The sequence below is a fragment of the Gorilla gorilla genome, chromosome 10 (assembly GCF_029281585.2).
Source record: "Gorilla gorilla gorilla isolate KB3781 chromosome 10, NHGRI_mGorGor1-v2.1_pri, whole genome shotgun sequence".
In the NCBI taxonomy this organism is placed as follows: domain Eukaryota; kingdom Metazoa; phylum Chordata; class Mammalia; order Primates; family Hominidae; genus Gorilla; species Gorilla gorilla.
Window position 1 is genome coordinate 81,684,480 of NC_073234.2, and position 24,738 is coordinate 81,709,217.

Genomic DNA, 24,738 nt, shown 5'->3' on the forward strand with positions numbered 1-24,738 from the left:
GGGCCCACATTAGTATGAGCAATATTTCTGGGGGTGGAGAATATACGCTGAATATTACCATTCAAAAATATTGAGACGAAGCATGACAACTATTTAATGTGATAGTTCTAATCACCAGCATAATTTCAGATTAAGCATTATATCAAACTTTCAAAATCAGTGACTGTCCAAAGGGTAAATGCTTATTTTCCACTCAGTCATATCTTGATCAAGGATCAGAACGAATGCAGAGAAAGGGATATCAGGAGGTAATTAAAATACAAATAGTCCCCACTAATTGAATGGAGTATGGACTGTGCCAGTATTTCCTTCAGTAAGCTACAATAGCTCCCTGAGATGGGTATTATTATGTAGACATTACTGAAAATGGGACCAAATCTCAGACAAGTTTAGCAAGTTGCCCAAACTCTCACAGCTCAAATGTGGTAGAGGTGAACTTTAAACTGAGGTCTGATTTTTTTTTTAATTTATTTCAATAGCTTTAAGGGTACAAGTGATTTTTCATTACCTGGATGAATTGTGTAGTGGTGAAGCCTGAGATTTTGGTGCACCCATCACCCAAGTGGTGTACACGGTACCCAATATGTAGTTGTTGTTGTCCCTCATCCCCCGTCTACCCTCTCTTCTTCTGAGTTCTTATATCATGTCTGATTTTAAAACATTTGCTCTTTGTGAAGATTTAGTTTGCCTTTAAATAATCTGTGGTCAGGCTTTACATTTTGAATAATTTTTTTTTTCCTCCCTTACTTTGCTCTGAATAAAAATGAATTCAGATACTCAAATTATATTTATGATGTTATGAGGGAAGAGGATACTAGGATCATATAAATTCTTCCAAATCAATAACTGAATAATTTTCAAAGAGTGATCTTTTATAAAACCATGTCTGAATGAGTGTATATTTCTGTATATCAATATGAGAAAATCTGGTTTGGGTAAGCATGTCTCTCATGCCAATATTTATAGTCTTATTTTGGGTGGTTGTATGTTTTTCAATGGAAGGTTTAGGATTTTAAAAACAGAGCCTCTTAAAATTAAAACATATTTAATAAGCACAATAACCATCATAATAGTATACATAGGGATTGTAGGGGAAGGGTATAAAGGGGGAAAATGAGGCAAAGGAAATCAGTAACTGAAAATAAGATCTAGCTCTCCAAGTGCTCAGTTGTTTCAGAAACTCCTGCCAACTGGTAGACACAGCCTGGCTTTGAAACTGGATGCACTGCCAGCTGTGCACACTATATATATTCATCTCTGGCTTAGCTTTTTCACTTTGCAAGGAAGGTAGCTGACATCTGCTGAGCAGGGCAAATCATGCAAAACAGGTTTCTCCACAGGGCTTTGCCTCTTCACTAGGACAGAACCCAGGCTGATGCTAAAGGCTTCCTCTCTATTTTGAAATCAATCCCCAAAAGAAAGTGCAACTGAAGCAGGCTTGTAAGGAGAGAAATGCAAATGTTGGCACAGAAAATCAGTTGCTTAAGAAATAATGAGTGCAAACCTATGCATATTTTTAAACATTGGTTATAAAATATATTTGGATATAATCATTATTATCAATTGTACTGATGGATGCAACTATAGATTTTTTTTTTACTTGGAATAGGAATCATAAACACATAGCCTGACATAACCGTGAACTCTAGATCTAGATGATCTGATTAACGAAATCCCAGAACATTGCCACAACTTCATTATTGGTTGCAATGAAATTATATACAGTAGATGCTCTCTTAACCAATCTCCACTTAACCAATTTACTGAATTAATTGTGGCTGTTCGTCTTCCACCATAAAATGTACAGACCAATGCCATGGCATGCTCCAGAGCAATAGGTTTCTTTATGTTGCCCCTCTGAGCTTCTGCTCCTGCTCCTGCTTGAGTTGTAAACTTCAAAATCTAGAGGCAATTATATTTATTCCTAAACCTGTTTATGCCAGCTGTACTTGTTATTTTAACTATGTAATTTAATTAATCTTATATAACCTATGAAATATGAATGTAGTTGTTCTATGAAAACAAAATCCAATGGTTTGGAAAGATTCAATAAGGGTTCGTTAGGCAAAAATCTATGGCCAGGCGCAGTGGCTCACACCTGTAATCCGAGCACTTTGGGAGGCCGAGGTGGGCAGATCACTTGAGGTCAGGAGTTTGAGACCAGCCTGGCCAACATGGCAAAACTCCATCTCTAATAAAAATACAACAATTAGCCAGGAAAGGTGATGCACACCAGTAATTCCAGCTACTCAGGAGGCTGAGGCACAAGAATTGCTTGAACCTGGGAGGTGGAGGTTGCATTGAGCAGAGTTGGCGCCACTGCACTCCGTGGCACACTCCAGCCTGGGTGTGCCACACAAAACAAACAAACAAACAAACAAAAAATCTACTGTTAATTACCTAGTGGAAAAACTCTACAACACTGGGGAAAACCAAAATCTAGGTGGAGGAAGAATTCAGATTGCTATAAATTCTTTAAAGTCTCACTGCATTAAAAACCAAACAAAACCAAAATAAAACTGGAAATCATAAAATATATATTGTGGATACGGTTTAGGCAAACAAACAAAAAGACTTGTAAGTATAATCAGCAGAACCATATTAATCGGAAAGGCCTTGACTTTACCCACAAGATTGGCAAAATTGTAAATTAAACGTTTACTTTATGGATACATATCACATTCTGTAATTCCCCACATTAGCTGACACTTTTCAATTGGCTCTATATTCTTATCATAATCAGATAAGATGTCTCTTATTTCAGGGCTACCCAAAGTGTGCTCCTTGCACCACAGCTGTGGCAGCATCTGGGTGTTTATTAGGAATCCAGAATCTCAGGTCCCACCTGGGGTGGTGCCAGGATCTGTGTTTTAACAAGCTCTTCAGATACGATTCTATGCCCTCCTAAGTTTGATTGGAGGGCCTAAAAAATGTGTATAGCCCTTTTGAAAAGCAACGTGGGGCATGACTGACTCATCAGGAATCATAGACATTTCCTTTGTATTCTTACTCAGCCATCCTGCTTCTAGGAATATTTTCTTATTTCAAAAGAAAAAAAAGCTGGATAAAGATATCTATGCATAAAGATGTCTATAAGAGTACTATTTACAATAATGAAACAATTGGAAGCAATATAGTGATTTAAGAAGAGAAGAAAGGTAAATCACAGGCAGTCAATAAAAATGATAGATATTAAGAATTTATAAAACGATCAAACGTTTATAATGTAAAATTAGGTAAAAAAATGCAACATCCACTTGGTTATAGTTATGCCATATGAATATCAACAAAAACTAGAAAACTACCAGTTTCACTGTATTAGATGATGATTTAGATTTCATCTTTAAAAATTATTTTCATACAATTATAATATGTTTTCTATAATGAAAATATCTTAATGATATCATTTACAAGCACCATTATTTAAAATTCGTACTACACTCTCAACACAAAATTTAAAGACTCTTTTAGCTGTGAAACACTGCTGCCACGTCACTAGCCAGCTGTTTTATGTAAAACATCAAGATCTAATATCTTTGGTGACAGATGGGCAGTTCGAAAAATCAGTTTTAACTAAGGATGCTCTCAATACCTGAATTATCTTCATCTTTGCGGATTTTGAGCTTCACCAGGTCTTCACATTGCTGGAGGATCTGAACTGCATCTTCCATGGAACAGTTGTCCAGCCGGATATTATCTATTGCGAGCAATTTATCCCCAAGTTCCAGGGTCCCAGTTCTGTTAGTGAATGCAAAGTAACATATGACTAATGATGAGCACTTAACTAGGCCATTTAAAGAGGCATTAAGCATAATGCAGCATTATGGTAGTCTTTAGAGGAAAAGAGGTTCAACTGTTTTTAAATTGTACTTCATTGACAACTCCCTTCTTCTAGTCTTATTTGGGTTGCCTGCCATGATATTAAATTGCAGAGTATTAAAAACATTTTTTCTTATACTTTTTTCAACTAAACAAGAACATATGTGTCACTCAGGAAGCATACAATTCCTAGGAAGGGAGGTAATGGGCGAGGGTCTGCATAGACCCAGGTATCCTTGTCTTTCTCCATATTGTTGTATTACTTTTGATCCTTGGTAGTCCAGATACTAGGAGAGCATTAAGAGAATGAGAGAAGGCAAGGTGTAATAGAGTTAGTGGAAGCCTAAGGCTTGAACCTCTGCTACTTCCACTTGCATCTGGAAACTCACTATGGCCAGAGTAGCATGAAAATTTATAGATGAATCCATAGCTTCTTATTTGGGAAGTGGCCACTGAGACTCTAAAACTGGCTGTGTACCAGGGTAGGTCTGTTGAAAAAAATTTTAAGGTCCATAATGAAACAAAAAAAAATAATGTGAATGTAGTATGTATATGTTTCTATGTGCATATATGTATATATACACAGATTTGTAAGAACAGCCTTTTATGCATTATATCTGTGCCAGAGACTGCTAATTGTCTCCCAGCATCCATTCTCCCTTCCCTTCTTTTAAGTTACCCTCTAAAAATGCATGCCCCAGACTCTCTGGGGACCCTCCCCACCTCCTGCCTGTAGCTAGAAAATGGTAACAGGAGGGAGGTGGAGCAAGGTGGCTGAATAGAAGCCTCCACTGATCGTCCTCCTTGCAGGAACACCAAATTTAACAACTATCCACACAGAAAAGCACCTTTATAAGAACCAAAAATCAGATGAGCAATCACAGTACCTGGTTTTAACTTCATATCATTGAAAGAGGCACTGAAGAGGGTAGGAAAGAAAGTCTTGAACTGATGATGCCGGCCCCTCCCCCATTCCTTCTGCAGCAGCCACATGGCATGGAAAGAAAAACTGTGCACTTGTGAGAGGGAGAACACAGTGAGGGAGAAACTGCATTGAAACTCAGTGCTACCCTGTCACAGCGGAAAGCAACGCTGGGCAGAAGTCAGCTGATATCCATGGAGGGAACATTTACATCAGCCCTAGGCAGAGGGGAATCACCCATTCCGGTGGTCAGAACTGGAGTTCCAACAAGCCTCACTGCTGCACGCTAAAGTGTTCTTGGGTACTAAATAAACTCAAGACAGTTTAAAGCCACAAAGACTGCAATTCCTGGACAAGCCCTGATGCTGTGCTGAGCTCAGAGCCAGTAGACTTGAGGGGCATGTGACCTAGTGAGAAACCAGCTGGGGTGGCTAAGTGAGTGCTTGCAACACCCCTCCCCTAGCCCTACACAGCACAGCTCACAACTCCCAGAGAGAGTCCTTCACTCTACCTGAGTAGAGAAGAGGGAAGAGTAAAGAAGACTTTGTCTTGCAACTTGGATATCAGCTCAGCCATAGTATGACAGGGCACCGGGCAGAGTCCTAAGGCCCCTTTTCTAGGCCTTTGCTCCGGGATAACATTGCTAGACACACCCAGGGCTGGAAGGGAACCTGCTGCCTTGAAGGGAAGGACCCAGTCCTGGCAGCATTTATCACCTGCTGACTAAATATCCTTTGGGCCCTGAATAATCAGCAGCATGGCTGGGCGCGGTGGCTCATGCCTGTAATCCCAGCACTTTGGGAGGCCGAGGTGGGTGGATCACTTGAGACCAGGAGTTCAAGACCAGCCTGGCCAACATGGTGAAACTCGGTCTGTACTAAAAACACAAAAGTTAGCCAGGCGTGGTGGTGCACGCCTGTAATCCCAGCTATTCGGGAGGCTGAGGCAGGAGTGTCACTTGAACCTGGGAGGTGCAGGTTGCAGTGAGCCGACTGCACCACTGCACTCCAGCCTGGGCAACAGAATGAGACTCTGTCTCAAAAAATAAATAAAATTAAATATAATAAAAAAATAAAATCAGCAGCAGTAGTCAGGTAGTACTTGCTGTGGGCCTTAGGTGAGACTCAGTTGTGCTGGCTTCAGGTGTGACCCAGCACATTCCCAGCTGTGGTGGCTATGGGGAGAGGCTGTTTCTGCTTGAGAAAAGCAGAGGAAATAGTAAAAAGGACTTTATCTTGCAGCTTAGGTACCAGCTCTGCAACAGTGGGGTAGAGTACCAAGTGGGCTCTTGGGGTCCCTGATTCTAGGCCTTAGCTCTTGGACGTTTGTGGACCTGCTCTGGGACAGAGGGGAGCCCACTGCCTTGAAAGAAGAGTCCCGGCTCTGGCAGCATTCGCCACAAGCTGACTGAAGAGCCTTTGGGTCTTGAGTGAACATCAGCAATAGCCAGGCAGTACTTGCCATGGGCCTGGAGCAGTGGTGGCCATGGGGAGAGACTTCTCTCCTTGAGGAAAGGATGGGAAGGACTTCGTCTTGTGTCTTGGGTGCCAGCTCAGCTATAGTAGAATAGAGCACCAGGTAGATTCCTAAGGTTTTTGACTCTAGGACCAGGCTCCTAGATGGCATCTTTAGACCTGCAAGGGGCCAGGGGGAGCTCACTGCCCTGAAAAGAAGGATACTACCCTGGCTGGCTTTGCCACCTGCTGATTGTAGAACCTTTGGTCCTTGAGTGAACATGGCCTAGTGGTAGCCAGATAAGGGTTTACTGGCAGCCATAGTTGAGACCTAGTACCATGTTGGCTTCAGGTCTGAACCAGCATAGTCTCAGTGGTGGTGACCAAGGGGTGCTTGTGTCACCCCACCACCCCTCAGCTTCAGGCAGCTCAGCACTGAGAGAGAGACTATATGTGTTTGGAAGAAAAGGAACAGAACAAGAGTCTCTGCCTAGTAATCCAGATGATTCTTCTGGATCTTACCCAAGACCACCAAGGCAGTATTTTTGAGTCTGCAAGAGCCATAGTGTTACTGGACTTGGGGTGCCCCCTAATGGAGATACAGGTGAAGTGACCAAAAACTTAGATCACAACACCCAAGTCCCTTCGAATACTTAGAAAGCCTTCCCAAGAAGGACAGGTACAAACAAGCCCAGACTGCAAAGACTATAATAAATACTTAACAATTCAATTCTCAGACACCAATGAACATCCATGAGCATCAAGACCATCTGAGAAAACACGACCTCACCAAGTGAACTAAATAAGGCACGAAAGACCAATCACAGAGAAATAGAGATGTATGGCCTTTCATACAGAGAATTCTAAATTACTGTTTTGAGTAAACAATAAAGTTTTGAGTCTGTGATAATACAGATCATAAATTAAGAATCCTATCAGATAAATTCAACAAAGAGATTAAAATAATTTTAAAAAATCCAGCAGAAATTCTGGCGTTGAAAAATGCAATTGACACACTAAAAAAATGCATCAGAGTCTCTTAACAACAGAATTGACGAAGCAGAAGAGATAATTAGTAAGCTTGGAGACAGGATATTTGAAAATACACAGCCAGAGAAGACAAAAGAAAAAAAAAAGCTGGGCCAGGCATGGTGGCTCACGCCTATAATCCCAGCACTTTGGGAGGCCAAGGTGGGCAGATCACCTGAGGTCAGGAGTTCGAGACAAGCCTGGCCAACATGGTGAAAGCCCGTCTCTATTAAAAATACAAAAAAAAATAGCTGGGCATGGTGGCGTGCAGCTGTAATCCCAGCCACTTGGGAGGCTGAGGCAGGAGAATCGCTTGAACCCAGGAGGCAGAGGTTACAGTGGGCCGAGATTGCACCACAGCACTCAGCCTGGGCATCAGAGTGAAACTCTGTCTCAAAACAAACAAACAAACAAACAAACAAACAAACAGACAAACAATGAAGCACACCTACAAGATCTAAAAATTAGCCTCAAAAGGCCAAATCTAAGAGTTATCGGCCTTAAAGACGAGGCAGAGAGAGGGATGGGGTAGAAATTTTATTCAAAGGGATAATAACAGAGAACTTCCCAAACATAGAGAAAGATATCAATATTCAAGTACAAGAACCTTATAGACCACCTGCAGGAATTTCAGCAACTACAAATGCAAAATAACTGAAATCATAACAGTCTCTCAAGACCACAGCACAATCAAATTAAACTCAAGATTAAGAAATTCACTCTAAGCCAGGGTTTTATGAATAGAACTCTGATCTTCTTGGGATGGAGCCCCTTGCAGGAGGGGAAGCCATGGTCTCTCTTGTTCAGTTGACTTAGCCTTTCCTGCCTGCTGGCTCTGGAGAGTCTGGGTGGTCTGGATGAGGGTGGTTCCCCAAATCACAGTGCACCTGCTCTGTCAAGCGGCAGCCAGACCGTTTCTTTAAGTGGGTCCCTGATACCGTTCCTCCTGACTGGGTGTGACCTCCCAACAGGGGTCTCCAGGTCTCCAGATCGGCATCAGGTCAGTGCCCCTCTGGGACAGAGCTGCCAGAGGAAGGAGAAGGCTCCCATCTTTGCTGTTTTGTAGCCTTTGCTGGCACAGGAGGGATCCAGGCTTGGGGTCTGGAGTAGACCCCCAACAAACCACAACAGCACTACAGAAGGGGGCCTGACTGTTAAAAGAAAAACAAATAAGCAGAAAGCAACAATGGTAACATCATTAACGAAAAGACCCCACAAAAACTCCATTCACAGATCAGCAACCTCAAAGATTGAGGGTAGGTAAGTTCAGAAAGATGAGAAAGAATCAACTTAAAACTGCTGAAAACTCAAAAAGCCAGAGTGCTTCTTCTCTTCCAAATAACTGCAACACTTCTTCAGCAAGGGCACAGAACTGGGCTGAAGCTGAGATGACTGAATTGGCTGAAGTAGGCTTCAAAAGGTGGGTAATAATGAACTTCACTGAACTAAACGAGCATGTTCTAACCCAATTCAAATAAGCTAAGAATCGTAATAAAACATTACAGCAGCTGATGACCAGAATAGCCAGTTTAGTGACAAACATAAATGACCTTATGGAGCTGAAAAACACAACATGATAACTTCACAACGCAATCACAAGTGTCCATAGCCAAATAGACTAAGTGGAACAAAGAATCTCAGAGTTGAAGACTATGTTTCTGAAATAAGACAGGCAGACAAGAATAGAGAAAAGAGAATAAAAAGGAATAAACAAAACCTCCAAAAATATGGGATTATGTAAAAAGACCAAATCTATGACTGATTGGGGTACCTGAAGGAGGTGGGGAGAACAGAACTAAGTTGGAAAACGTACTTCAGGATATAATCCAGGAGAACTTCCCTAGCCTAGCAAGACAGGCCAACATTCAAATTTAGGAAATCCAGAGAACCTCAATAAGATACTACAGGAGAAGATCAACCCCAAGACACATAATCATTGGATTCTCCAAGGTCGAAATGAAAGAAAAAAATGTTAAGCATAGCCAGAAAGAAAAGCCAGGACGCCTACAAAGGGAAGTCCATCAGACCAACAGCAGACCTCTCAGCAGAAACCCTACAAGCCAGAAGAGTTTGGGGGCCAATATTCAACATTCTTAAAGAAAATAATTTCCAACCCAGAATTTCATATCTGGCCAAACTAAACTTCATAAGCAAAGGAGAAATAAGATCCTTTTCAGACATATAAATGCTGAGGGAATTCATCACTATCAGGCCTACCTTGCAAGAGCTCTTAAAAGAAGTGCTAAATATGGAAAGGAAAAACCATTACCAGCTGCTACAAAAACACACTGAAATGCACAGACCAGTGACACTATGAAGCAACCACATAAACAAGTTTGCAAAATAACCAACTAGCATCATGATGACATGATCAAATTAACACATATCAACACTAAACAAATGTAAACAGGATAAATGCCCCAGTTAAAAGACATAGAATGGCAAACTGGATAAAGAGATAGTCAAGACCTAGTGGTATGCTGTCTTCAAGAGACCTATCTCACATGCAGTGACACACATAGGCTCAAAATAAAGTGATGGAGTAAAATTTACCAAGCAATGAAAAACTGACAAAAGCAGAGTCTGCACTCCTAATTTCTGACAAAAGATACTTTAAACCAACAAAAATAGAAAAAAAATGTTAAATTCAACAAGAAGAGCTAAGTATCCTAAATATGCACCTAATACAGGAGCGCCCAGATTCATAAAGCAAGTTCTTAGAGACCTATGAAGAAACTTATACTCCTACACAGTGACAGTGGGATATTGTAACACCCCGCTGACAATATTAGACAGATCATCGAGACAGAAAATAAACAAAGATATTCAGGACTTGAACTCAGCTCTGGATCAAGTGGACCTAACAGATATCTACAGAACTCTCCACCCCAAAACGACAGAATATACATTCTTCTCATTGCCACATGACACTTACTCTAAAATTGATCACATAATTGGAAGTAAAACATTCCTCAGCAAATGCAAAATAACTGAAATCATAACAGTCTCTCAGACCACAGCACAATCAAATTAAACTCAAGATTAAGAAATTCACTCTAAACCACACTACTACTTGGAAATTGAACAGCCTGCCCCTGAGTGAACCTTGGGTGAATAATAAAATTAAGGCAGAAATCAAGAAGTTCTTTGAAACTAATGAGAACAAAGAGACCAACAATGAGTTCTGAAATTGAGACAGTAATAAATAGGCTACCAACCAAAAAAATCCCAGGACCACATGGATTTACAGCTGAATTCTAACAGAGGTACAAAGATGAGCTGGTACTATTTCTTCTGAAATTATTCCAAACAATTGAAAAGGTGGGACTTCTCCCTAACTCATTTTATGAGGCTAGTATCATCCTGATACCAAAACCTGGGAGAGATATACAACAGCAAGTAAAAACTTCAGGCTAATATTCTTCATAAACATGGATACAAAAATCCTCAATAAAATACTGGCAAACTGAATCCAGCAGCACATTAAAAAGTTTATCCACCACGATCAAGTTGGCTTCATCCCTGGGATGCAAGGTTGGTTCAACATACACAAAACAATAAATGTGATTCATTATATAAACAGAACTAAAGACAAAAACCACATAATTACCTCAATAGATGCAGAAATGGCCTTCAATAATATTCAACATCCCTTCATTTAAAAACTCTCAATAATCTAGGTATTGAAGGAACATACCTCAAAATAGTGAAAGCCACATAGGACAAACCCATAGCCAATATCATACCGAATGGGCAAAAGCTGGAAGCATTCACCTTGAAAACTAGCACAAGACAAGGATGCCCTCTCATCACTCCTATTTAACATAGTATATTGGAAGTTCTGACCAGGGCAATCAGGCAAGAGAAAAAAATAAAGGGTATTCAAATCAGAAGAGAAGAAGTCAAATTGTCTTTGCAGATGACATGATCCTATATCTAGAAAACCGCATCATCTCAGCCCAAAAGCTTCTTAAGCTGATAAGCAACTTCGGCAAAGTCTCCACATACAAAATCACTGTGCAAAAATCACGAACATTCTTATACACCAACAATAGGCAAGCAGAGAGCCAAATAATCAAAGAACTCCCATTCACAATTGCTACAAAGAGAATAAAATACCTAGGAATATAGCTAATAAGGGAAGTGAAGGACCTCTTCATGGAGAACTACAAACCACTGCTCAAAGAAATCAGAGAGGACACAAACAAACGGAAACACATTCCATGCTCATGGATAGAAAAAATCAATATCATGAAAATGACCATACTGCCCAAAGTAATTTATAGATTCAATACCATGCCCATTAAACTACCATTGACATTCTTTGCAGAATTAGAAAAAAACTACTTTAAAATTCATATGGAATAAAAAAAGAGCCTGTATAGCCAAACCAATCCTAAGCTAAAAGAACAAAGCTGGAGGTATCATGCTACCCAACTTCAAACTATACTACAAGGCTACAGTAACCAAAACAGCATGGTACTGGTACAAAAACAGACATATAGACCAAAGGAACAGATTAGAGAACTCGGAAATAAGACCGCACACCCATAACCATCTGATCATCAACAAACCTGACAAAAACAAGCAATGGGAAAAGGATTCCCAATTTAATAAATGGCACTGGGAGAACTGGCTAATCGTATGCAGAAAATTGAAACTGGACCCCTTCCTTACACCTTATATAAAATAAAATAAAATAAAATAAGATGGATTAAAGACTTAAATGTAAATCCCAAAATTGTAAAAACTCTAGAAGAAAATCTAGACAATACCATTCAGAACATAGGCAAAGGCAAAGATTTCATGATGAAAATGCCAAAGGAAAATGGCAACAAAAGAAACTTTGATAAATGAGATCTAATTAAACCAAAGAGCTTATGCACAGCAAAAGAAACTATCATCAGAGTGAACAGACAACCTACAGAATGGCAGGAAATTTTCACAATCTATCCATCTGATAAACGTCTGATATCCAAAGTCTACAAAGAACTTCACTTCTCAAAAAAAGATATTCATGCAGCCAGCAAACATGAGAAAAAGCTCGTCATCACTGATCATTAGAGAAATACAAATTGATATCATAATGAGCTATCATCTGATGCCAGTCAGGATGGCAATTATGAAAAAGTCAAGCAACAACAGATGCCGGTGAGGTTGCAGAGAAAAAGGAATGCTTTTACATGGTTGGTGGGAATGTAAATTAGTTAAACCATTATGAAAGACAGTGTGGTGATTCCTCAAAGATATAGAAGCAGAAATACCATTTGACCCAGCAATCCCATTACTGGATATATACCCAAAGGAATGTAAATTATTCTATTATAAAGATATATGCACACTTATGTCCACTGCAGCACTATTCACAATAGCAAATACATGGAATCAACCCAAATGCCCATTAATGATAGACTGGATAAAGAAAATGTGATATATATACACACGGAATACTATGCAGCCATAAAAAGGAATGAGATCATGTCCTTTGCAGGTACATGGATAGAGCTGGAATGCTTTATCCTCAGCAAACTAACACAGAAACAGAAAACCAAACACTGCATGTTGTCACTTATAAGTGGGAGCTGAACGAGGAGGACACATGGACACATTGGAAACAACAACATACACTGGGGCCTGTCATGGGTGAGGTGATGGGAGGGAGACCATCAGGAAGAATAGCTAATGGAGACTCGGCTTAATACCTAGATGATAGGTTGATCTGTGCAGCAAACCATGGCACACATTTACCTATGTAACAAACTTGTACATCCTGCACATGTACCCTGGAACTTAAAATAAAATTTGAAGAAAAAAAAACACGACGAATTTTGTAAACTATGCAGACACATGGAAATGAAACAACCTGCTTCTGAGTGACCTGTGGGCCAATGAAGAAATTAATAAGAAAATTAAAAAATTTTGTGAAACAAATGATAATGGAAACACAACATACTAAAGCCAATGAGATACAGCAAAAGCAGCACTAAGCAGGAAATTTTTAGCTATAAGTGCCTACATCAAAAAAGAACAAAGACTTCAAATAAATAACCTAACAATGCATCTTAAAGAATCAGAAAAGCAAGAGCAAACTGAACCCAAGATTAGTGGTAGAAAATAAATAATAAAGATCAGAGCAAAAACAAATAAATTTGAAATGAAGAAAACAATGCAAAGATCAATGAAACAAAATGTTTTTAAAAAGGTGAGCAAAATGGACAAAGCTTTAGCAAGACTAATAACAAAAATAAAAAAAGGAGAAGACCCAACTAAATAAAGTCAGAGATGAAAAAGGAGACATTATAACTGATATCACAGAAATTCAAAGGATCATTAGTGGCTCCTATGAGCAACGATATGCCAATAAATTAGAAAAGCTAGAGGAAATGGGTAAATTCCTAGACTCATACAATGTACTAACATTGAACTATGATGAAATTCAAAACCTGAACAGACCAATAATAAGTAACATGATTGAAGTCATAATAAAAAGTCTCCAAGTAAGGCAAAACCTGGGACCCAATGGCTTCACTGCTGAATTCTACCAAACATTTAAAGAACTAATATAAATCCTGCTAAAACTATTCTGAAAAATAGAGGAGGAGGGAATGATTCCAAACTCATTCTATGAGGCCAGTATTACCATGATAACAAAACCAGACAAAGACACACACACACACACACACACACACACAAAGAAAAGAAAAGAAAAAGAAAAAGAAAACTACGGGCCAAAAACCTCTAACGAACATTGATGCAAAAATCCTTAATAAAATACTAGCAAAGTGAAGTCAAAAATATATTAAAAAGATGATTCATCACAACCAAGTTGGACCACAACCCAGGGATTAAAAGATGGTGCAAGCTATGCAAATCTGTGAGTGAAACACATCATGTCAGTAGAATAAAGGACAAAAACCATATGATCATTTCTATTAATGCTGAAAAAGCATTTGAAAAAATTTAACATCCCTTCATGATAAAAATCCTCAAAAAACTAGGGTATAGAAGAAATATACCTCAACATAATAAAAGCCATATACAACAGAGCTGCTGCTAGTATCATACTGAATGAGGAAAAACTAAAAGCCATTCCTCTAAGATCTGGTACACAACAAGGATGCTCACTGTCACCACTGTTATGCAACACAGTACTGGAAGTCCTAGCTAGAGCAATCCCACAAGGGAAAGATAAAAGCGTATCCAAATTGGAAAGGAAGAAGTCAAATTATCCTTGCTTGCAGAAGACATGATCTTATATTTGGAAAAACCTGAAGACTCCACAAAAAACAATTAGAGCTGATTAAAAAAATTCAGTAAAGTTGCAGGCTTCAAAATAAATAATACAAAATCAGTAGCATTTCTATATGCCAACAGTGAACAATCTGAAAGAGAAATTAAAGAAGTAATCCCTTTTACAAGAGCCACAAATAAAATCAAATACTTAGAAATTAATGAAAGAAGTAAAAGATCTCTACAATGAAAACTGTAAAACATTGATGAAAGAAATTGAAGAGGACACAAACAAATAGAAAAAAAACTACATGTTTATAAACTAGAAGGATCAATATTGTTAAAATATCCATACTACCCAGAGCAATCTACATATTCAATGCTATCTGTATGAAAATGCCAATGACAGTCTTCACAGAAATAGAGAAAAGTATTCTAAAATTTATACTGAACCACAAAAGACCTAGAATACTCAATTCTATCCTGAGCAAAAAGAACAAAACTGGAAGAATCCCATTATCTGACTTCAAATTATACTACAGAGCTAAAGTAACCCAAACAGCATGGCACTGGCAAAAAAAAACACACATATAGACCAATGGAACAGAATAGAGAACCCAGAAACAAATCCACATGCCTACAGTGAACTCATTTTTGACAAAGGTGCCTAGAAACATACATTGGGGAAAAGACAGTCTCTTCAATAAATGGTGCTGGGAAAACTGAATATCAACATGCAGAAGAAAAAAACTAGACAGCTATTTCTTGCCATATACAAAAGTCAAATCAAAATGGATTAACAACTTAAATCTAAGACTTCAAACTATGACACTACCACAAGAAAACATTGGGGAAACTCTCCAGGACATTGCTCTGGGCAAATATGTCTCGAGTAATATCCCACAAGCACAGGCAACCTAAGCAAAATGGACAAATGGGATCACAACAAGTGAAAAATCTTTTTCATAGCAAAAAAAAAAATCAACAAAGTGAAGAGACAACTCACATAATAGGATAAAACATTTGCAAACTATCCATCTGACAAGGGATTAATCACCAGAATATACATGGAGCTCAAACAAGTCTATAGGAAAAAACAATCTAGTAATCCTATTAAAAAATGGCCAAAATATTTGAATAGTCATTTCTCAAAAGAAGACATACAAATGTCTAACAGGCATACGAAAAGATGCTCAACATCAGTGGTCATCACAGAAATGCAAATCAAAACTACAATGAGATATCATCTGACCCCAGTTAAAATGGTTTTTATCCAAAAGACAGGCAATAACAAATGCTGGAGAGAATGTGGAGGAAAGGGAACCCTGGTACACTGTTGATGGGAATGTAAATTAGTACAAGCACCATAAAAACAGCTGGAGGTTTCTCAAAAAACTAAAAATAGAGCTACTATATGATCCAGCAATCCCACTGCTGGGTATATACCCAAAAGAAAGGAAATCTGTATATTGAAGAGATATCTGCACTCCTATGTTTGCTGCAGCACTGTTCACAATAGCCAAGATTTGGAAGCAACATAAGTGTCCATTGAGAGATAAATGGATAAAAGGAATGTGGTACATATATACAACAGAGTTCCATTCAGCCATAAAAAAGAACGAGATCCTGTCATTTGCAACGCATTAGATGGAACTGGAGGTCATTATGTTCAATGAAATAAACCAGGCACAGAAATACAAACATCACATGTTCTCACTTATTTGTGGTATTTAAACATCAAAATAACTGAACTCATGGAGAGAGAGAGTAGAAGGATGGTTACCAGAGGCTAGGAAGGGTAGTGGGGGGGGGGTCAGGGTGGGGAAAGTAGGGATGGTTAATGGGTACAAAAAAATAGAATGACTAAGACCTAGTATTTGATGGCACAACAGGGTGACTATGGTCAGTAGTAATTTAATTGTACACTTAAAAATAACTAAAAGAGTATAATTGGATTGTTTGTAACACAAAGGATAAAAGCTTGAGGGGGATGGGTACCCTATTTTCCATGATGTAATTACTGTGCATTGCATGCCTTATCAAAATATCTCTTGTATCCCATAAATATATATACCAACTATATACCCACAAAAATTAAAAATAAAAAAATGGTAATAACTGACAAGCTGCTGGGATGGCTCCCATAGCCCTGGATTGCCTGCCTATCTCCCAACTGTTATGAGAGAGAAACTTCTGTCTTGGTTGATCCACTGTCTTTAGATGTCTCTTTGTCATAGCAGTGGAGCCTGCACATACATACCTAAACTCATGCAATGTCCTTCCTACTTTTTGAATGTTAAAGTATTTCTTGGGCTGGGTGTGGCGGTTCACACCTATAATCCCAGCACTCTGGGAGGCTGAGGTGGGTGGATCACCTGAGGTCAGGAGTTTGAGACCAGCCTAGCCAACATGGCAAAACCCCGTCTCTAGTAAAAAATACAAAAATTAGCCGGGCATGGCGGTGTGCACCTGTAATCCCAGCTACTTGGGAGGCTGGGGCAGGAGAATCGCTCGAACCCGGGAGACAGAGGTTTCAGTGAGCCGAGATTGTGCCACTGCACTCCAGCGTGGGTGATACAGGTGACACTCTGTCTCAAAAATAAAACAAAGTATTTAATAAAATAATTGTGATAATAGGTTGAAATTTTTTTAAGTCCTGAATTGGAAAATAAAAAGAAAGTTAATGGTCTTATATCAGTATCCTCAATCATTTAAAAATATTTTTATTTATGAAATTAAAAATTTGAGACCTCCTGATTTTGATGGTATATGGGCCAAATAGGTGACATGAACATTTTAAAACTCAAGAATCTTGCTTGCCCAGAGGGGATATTCTGGTAACAGCAAAACTCTTGCACAACTTATCACCTCTGTTTGGGTACCTCTGATAAGTGCTGCTACTTTCAGGGTTTTTTTTTTTTTTTTTTTTTTGGTCAGAAAATGAATGGAAGCTGACCAGTGAAGGAGAGCCTATGCTAGATTCATGAAAGACCCTAAGAAATGTTTTCAGCTGTGCAGAAATAAATTGATAAGCAGGAAGAGATCTATGGAGCCACTGGAACTAGGGATGTCAAATATGATCAATTAATAGTGGCTGCTTGGAAGTTTTTAAAAATACAGTGACCCATTAGAAAGGTTTGCTTTGGGTGTGGAACGTGTCATGTATACTTAAATTAAGAGAGGCCTTAAAATGAATCAGAAAATCCATTTTCCTTACCTGTGTGCCACACTCCCTTTCTTGATATCTGAAATGACGAGGGGGTCTCCTGGTTTTCTACTGGATGGTGCTGTAATAATGGAGATAGAATAATCACATCTTTATATCCATTATTCACCCCTTACTGTACATTTCCCCTGTTTTATAATAACTTAATGCAAGTAACGTTTGTATGCAAAACAAAGATGGTCAGCAAATGAATTAGGAAGTATGCACATTATGTCTTTACAAATGTTTGTGCTAAAATATTTACAAACATAAAAACTAAAGCAATGCCACTTTAAATTTGTAATTAGAGAAAGCAATTGGATAAGTACCCATTTAATTTAAATCTATTTTAATAAGCAATTCTCAAGAGAGGACCTGAAGGGTGGGTATCTCAGTTGGAGAGTATTAAAATCAATTGGGGGCTCCCCTTAGTTACCCCTTCTTCTATTCCTTTCCAGTGAGGAGACACCACTGTTGATGGGAATATGCCATATATTACTTCAGTGTAGAGTGGGAAAGTGGATAAGAATTACTGATTTAAAGTTCTTTTTTTTTGGCCAGGCACAGTGGCTCATGCCTGTAATCCTAGCACTTTGAGAGGCTGAGGTGGGAGGATCACCTGGGGTCAGAAGTTTGACATCAGCTTGACCAACATGGTGAAACCCCATCTCTACTAAAAACACAAAAATTAGAAAGGCATGGTGGCACATGCCTGTAGTTCCAGCTACTTGGGAGACTGAGGCAGGAGAATTGCTTTTACCCAGGAGGCAGAGGTTGCAGTGACCCAAGGATCACACCACTGCACTCTAGCCTGGGCAGCAGAGTAAAACTCCGTCTTGATCAATCAATCAATAAAGTTCTTTTTTTTTTTCCTCACAAGGAAATCTTTTGCTAGATGGACTCTAAATCTTTAAATTCTGCTCACAAATTCATACTTAGAATGTGACTTTTTTTTTTTTAGTAAATATTTTGTTGCTAGTTAACTAAATTTTTATATATGCTCATATTCTAAACATGTACATGTAATTTTATTGAATTTTTAGATAAAACTATTATACTGCACAGTGGTCAGTTTTGGGTTTTTATCAATTTTCTCAGGAATATTTCCATTTATGAGAATAAAATACAATTATAAATGAGCCTACTTAGAATTAACCCTAGAAACTAATTATAGTCCATATAAATACAAAAAAAAAATCTTGAATTAGAGGTTTGCACTTAATTTAGGAGTTGGATCCTTAAAATTAGCCATACCAACATTTGTGAAAAACAATTTGCCTCCAAGAGGAGATATTTTGCCAACCTGAAGGCTGGAGTGGTTTCCTTTTAGAGATCATTAACAGGCCCCTAAAGTAAGATTTTATTATAAACAGTCTGATCACCCCATAATAATCATAGAGCCATATCATATCCCATAATCCCATCTGAATCCCAGGAAAATGTTTATGCACAAGAACAGATGGCTTAATATCTTAACACAACATTTAAAGAAAAAGAAAACGCATATACCGATACCTTACCCACTGTCTAAATTAGTCCATAGTAAATGCTAATGGGACTTCATTTAATCATTATTCTTAGCTTCCAGCAAAGAATGCAAAACATTCTCGTCACCATAATTAATTCATAATTTAAAACTTCATTCAATGATTTGATAGAATGCCTCTAGAGGCATATAAGCATCCAGGATTTCTAGTTACATCATATTTCAAAACTGCAAATTGTTCTGGGCATAGGGCACAAAAACAAAAACTTTGTTATTACCAGCAAGTACAGCTTTTCTAGCATCTGCCAATGAATTGACACAGTATTTTTGCCAAGCTGCAGTAACCATCACATAGCACTCAATGTTTCCTTTGGCTTTTTAAAAAAAATCCATGTTCCACTGAAATGGTCTGTAAAACCAAACAATAGTAGAGGCAACAAAATATATCAGACCTATCTCTGTCATCCTTGAAAGAGAGAAATATAGCACTATAAGGTCTTGGTCAAACCTACGCAGCTTTGCAGAGGAGTTTGAAACTACTCACGGTCTACAGACATGTATGGTGGCCATTTTCACATTTACTAGATTCTTCTCTTCCTCCTTTAATGGACTCGATAGGGTGGATGCCCATTGGGATGATGGGGTCGAACCCAGAAGTGTGTCATCCAGATCTGTATGAGATCCTGCCCATCACCACCATGCATGTTAAATGTGGCTATGCATGGTCCGGGGGCCCAGTCATGGTTTGTGTATCCTAGCCCCATGTTTTAATTTTCTACTACCTAAGAATAAATCACAAACCAAGCATGCTTTGCTTGGCTGGTAGTGCTTTAAAAATATTTAGTTGCCAACACTTACAAATCAGTAGATTTTATATAGATACATGGCTTCTTTTAAAAAAATAGATGGGCAATACGGTGTCATGATTGAGAGACAGGACTTGGCAGCCAGAATGGTTGGGTCCAAAATCCTGGCTCTACCACTTATTAGCTATATGTGCTTGAGCACAAAGTACTCAGGTGCCTTAGTTTCCTCATCTGCAAAATGGTGTTCATGAATAACAGTGCTTACCATATAGTTTTTGTTGGGAGGATTATGTGAGCTATTACATGTAAAGAGATTGGATGAGTGCACACATAAGGAATTACATAAATGTTTATTGTTGCTATTATTGTTTAACAACAGTGGACTGTTTCCCACTACCTCCTTTAGATGGAGCCTTTGATTTCCCATTTGCCTCTATCCTCATTGGGCTGATCTCACTCACTGAGTTGCCTCACCCATGAAGGCTTCTGAGTTTGTGACCCTTTGAATGAGAATACACTAGCATTCAGTGTATTCAAATACAGTGCTTGGAATTTGATTGGAGTTCTCCACAGAACCATTCATTTATTTAGTACATATTTTTTGAACACCAACTATGAGACAAGCGCCTCTGCTCTGGGCACTGGCTATGAAACTCCAGGGAAGTTGAATAAAAAGGAGAGGCAGGGCTGGTTAAATCTCCTGAAGTTATTAGGCATGAAATAGTTTTCTCTCTTCTGTCAAGTGATTCCAAGTGGGAAATCCATACAAACACATCATATGGGGATGGGGAAGGACACTGAATACTTCCAAGAGTGTGGTTAAGAAGAAAAGGGCAATAACAGCTTATTAAGTTCTGAAACAGAAAGAAAAAACAATACAACTCTTTGAAATTTCAAACTCCTTGAAATTTCAGCTGAACTGGTTGAACACACAACTGAAAGCCTGACAAAAAAGAGCAATGATGCTAAATCCTGTGTTATATGATATATATTAGTACTGTCTCTTTCCCATTCATATTTTATGAAATGATTTTAATTCAAACTCGTCACTTGTATCTCCAATGCAAGTGTTTTTGTTGTTACTAGATTTGCATTATTTGAGTCATTTACAAGCTTGTTCAGAATTCATCGTCGTCATATGTGTCTACAGCTCTTCTGCAATCCAGCAAGGCGATGTCATTGGAAATTTTATCCCGGATCACAAGAATCCATTTTAATAACACTGCAATATGAAGATTTTTCATGCTGCCTATAGATATACATTCTTGGTACTCACAAGGAAACAACTTACTATATTACTTTTTAAAATGTATTTTCTTTGTACCAAAAATATACACGCATACAATTTAAAGAGTCAAGAATTCTGAAAGAGCCGTCCTCAATTTCTTGCTTCCCCAGATGCTTTCAATTCTTTTGGCTGTTTCCGTATTGCTAAATAATATATGACTATTACTACCAAATTATTTTCTGGTGTTAGTCATTTTCTATTTACTTTCTATTATGAGAGATGAAGAGTTAGTTTCTCCCACCTCTAGACCACTAACATACTCATATACCCTTCTTGTCCCCCCATTTTCCCAATACCATTTTGTCATAATTTTTGGTATTTATTAATCAACATTTGGTATTTATTTTAGCATGACTATGTCAACAGCATCCAGAGGTAAGTCATATAGCATTCCATGATTTCTTTCCTTTTCTGCAGAATATGTATTTCCTTTAGTTATCTGATGTCTTGATGTTTTTGTTTGCTTTGTTTTCTTGTGTTTATTATTAATTCAACTCCTCATATTTCCCAGGATATATAAATCTTCTCTCAATGTGTCAAATCTTATCAGGAATTCTATCAGAGTTTGCTAATCTGTCTGGACTGATTGCTTTCTAGGTTTGCTACACAGATCTTGGGGACTTCCTTCCCACAAACCCTGGGAACCCAGAGGTTCTCTTCTCTTCTCTCTTGCATCCTTAGATCCCTTGTATCCTGAACCCAACTCTCCCTGTTTCTGGCTTTACTTTCTCTCACTCTTGGTGGTACACATTCTCCAGTAGCTTCTGAGGAAGAGTGCAAGGGAGAAGAGTTTATTGAGACCTTGTAGAGCTGAAAATGTCATTTTCTACCTTCATATTTGATTGACTACTTTGCTGAGTAAAGAATTCTAGGCTGCCAATCCTTCTTTTAGAAATTTGAAGGCACTTTTCCATTGCTTTCTAGCTTCCAGAGTTGTTGTTGAAAAGCCTGATGCTGAGAAATGCAAATCAAAACCACAATGAGATACCATATCACACCAGTTAGAATGGCAATCATTAAAAAGTCAGGAAACAACAGGTGCTGGAGAGGATGTGGAGAAACAGGAACACTTTTACACTGTTGGTGGGACTGTAAAGTAGTTCAACCATTGTAGAAGATAGCGTGGCAATTCCTCAGGGATCTAGAACTAGAAATACCATTTGACCCAGCCCATCCCATTACTGGGTATATACCCAAAGGATTATAAATCATGCTGCTATAAAGACACATGCACACATATGTCTATTGTGGCACTATTCAGGATAGCAAAGACTTGGAACCAACCCAAATGTCCAACAATGATAGACTGGATTAAGAAAATGTGGCACATATACACCATGGAATACTATGCAGCCATAAAAAATAATGAGTTCATGTCCTTTGTAGGGACATGGATGAAGCTGGAAACCATCATTCTCAGAAAACTATCGCAAGGACAAGAAACCAAACACTGCATATTCTCACTCATAGGTGGGAACTGAACAATGAGAACACATGGACACAGGAAGGGGAACATCACACACCAGGGACGGTTGTGGGGTGGGGGAAGGGGGGAGGGATAGCATTAGGAGATATACCTAATGCTAAATGACGAGTGAATGGGTGCAGCACACCAACATGGCACATGTATACATATGTAACAAACCTGCACATTGTGCACATGTACCCTAAAACTTAAAGTATAATAATAATAAAATAAAAAAAAGAAAAGCCTGATGCTATTCTGATTATTTGATCATTGTTTGTATTATTCTAACACATTGTATGACACCCCATCATGCCCTGCTGCTCCAGCACCACAACCCTGTAAGATTACTGCTTCGTCCAGTGTTCTCAGATCTCTTGATGACAAGCTTTTCTGTGGGTATTTCCATCCATAGGTATGGACCCATCATTTTGGAAATAAATCCCTTATTTCTAAGACATTTATACAATTATTTCTTTAATGTGTTTCTTTCTTCTTTCTTTCTGTAACACCTATTACTTGGATGTTGTGTCATTTGGACTCAACCTGTATAATTTTCTCATCTATTCTAGATTCTTCATTTATTTGTTGTTCTAATTTCTGAACATTTTCCTTAACTTTATTTTCCAATATTTGTATAGAAGTTTAGTTTTTTCATTTCTGCCATACTCTTAATTTTCAAGGCCCACTTTTTTTCCCCTCTGAATGTCATTTTGTAATAGCGTCCACTCCCTGCTCACCTGATGAATGCAATATATTTGTTGCTAATGATGTCAATGATAGGTTTCTCTTTGTTTGGTTTGTTTTCTTCTTCCTGCATGTGCTAATTCTCTGATTTCCCCCTTTGTTTCTGGTGACAGCCTCGCATATTAGATTCTTCCTCAAGTGTCCATTTTTCTCTTAGCTGTCTGTTTATATTAAAGAGTGTGGTCCTAAAGAGCTGTTCAAAAGCTTGGTATACCCAAGTAGGGCTTGTGGACTGTGGGTCTTAAGTGTAAGTTGAGGCCAGGCTGTTTATTTGGGTCAGATGGTTCTGATTTTTCCTACCACTTGAAGGCTATTAAACTTGGCTATCTGGCTTCTTTAAGCTTCCTGGGGGAAGAAGGCTCTCAGTCTCAACATTCAGTATGCAAACCTTCACCTAATTTCCATTTTTAAAGCAGTACTGCTGCATTCAGCTGTGTGCTCTCAGTCCAAAGAACTCTCTGTTGCATGCTTTCCAGAGAATAAAACTCCAGGCTTCTGCCAGGGTAGGGGAAGGGTACTTGGGAGTTGGAGAAGGCATCTAAAGACTAAGGTCATTCTTAGCAGTCTTTTAACCAATCCTCCTGCCTTAGGATTTTCCATCAAATGTACTTCCCGAAGTTTCTGGTCCCTGAACCTCTTTGGAGTACAGGATAGAAATTAGGCTCATTATCAGCTTCCCCTCTGCTTCTTTAGTTAAATTCATCTTTCTTTATCTTCTTTGCCAAATTTGGTTGCTGTTGTCTATTTTCCTTTTCTTTTTGTCCTTATGAGTTTTTGCCCTTTGAAAAATCTTACATTGTCATTTAAAGTGGAGTGTAGGGTGGGAGAAGAAGTAAAGGCTTGTGTTCAAGCTACTGTCTTTTAGAAACAGAGCAGGGACCCCTCTTAGGAGCCTGCTGAGCACCACCCCCCAAACATAGAAATATAAAAAAAAATAGTATTTTCAAGGGAAATTCCAGGCACCTAGGTAGGCTTGAAAAGTCAATGAACAACCCTATAAGCAAGAAGATACAATACTGAGAACTTAAACAATAGTTTCCCAAGCAAGTCAGAATCACAAAGCATTTTGGTTCCCCATAGAAACTAAAAGATAATATATTAACATATGTTCTTAAGTTGTTTTTCAGAAACCTGGACCCACACCAGATGGAAAATGCTGACCACCGTTACATAGACCTCAGAGATCTCATGGAGATAAGGAAGAAGTGAGAACTGAACTCTACCGTTTTTTGTTCTAAATTTCTTCCTGAGAGACCTGGAGAGAGTCACGCCTAAAGGCCACACCTT

The 24,738-nt window shown here is 38.6% G+C and overlaps 1 protein-coding gene across 5 annotated transcripts in view; it reads right to left on the bottom strand.

Moving 5' to 3' along the window:
• The window catches only part of GRIP1 (glutamate receptor interacting protein 1), a 324,577-nt gene that overhangs the window by 55,078 nt on the left and 244,761 nt on the right, over positions 1-24,738 (bottom strand). For all 5 annotated transcript variants that reach the window (XM_055357003.2, XM_055357000.2, XM_055357004.2 and 2 more), the window contains 2 exons: positions 17,672-17,741; positions 3,593-3,738 (listed from right to left, as the gene is read on the bottom strand). In XM_055357003.2, the coding sequence (XP_055212978.1) occupies positions 3,593-3,738; positions 17,672-17,741 (216 nt within the window). The remainder of the gene's footprint in view (positions 1-3,592; positions 3,739-17,671; positions 17,742-24,738) is intronic.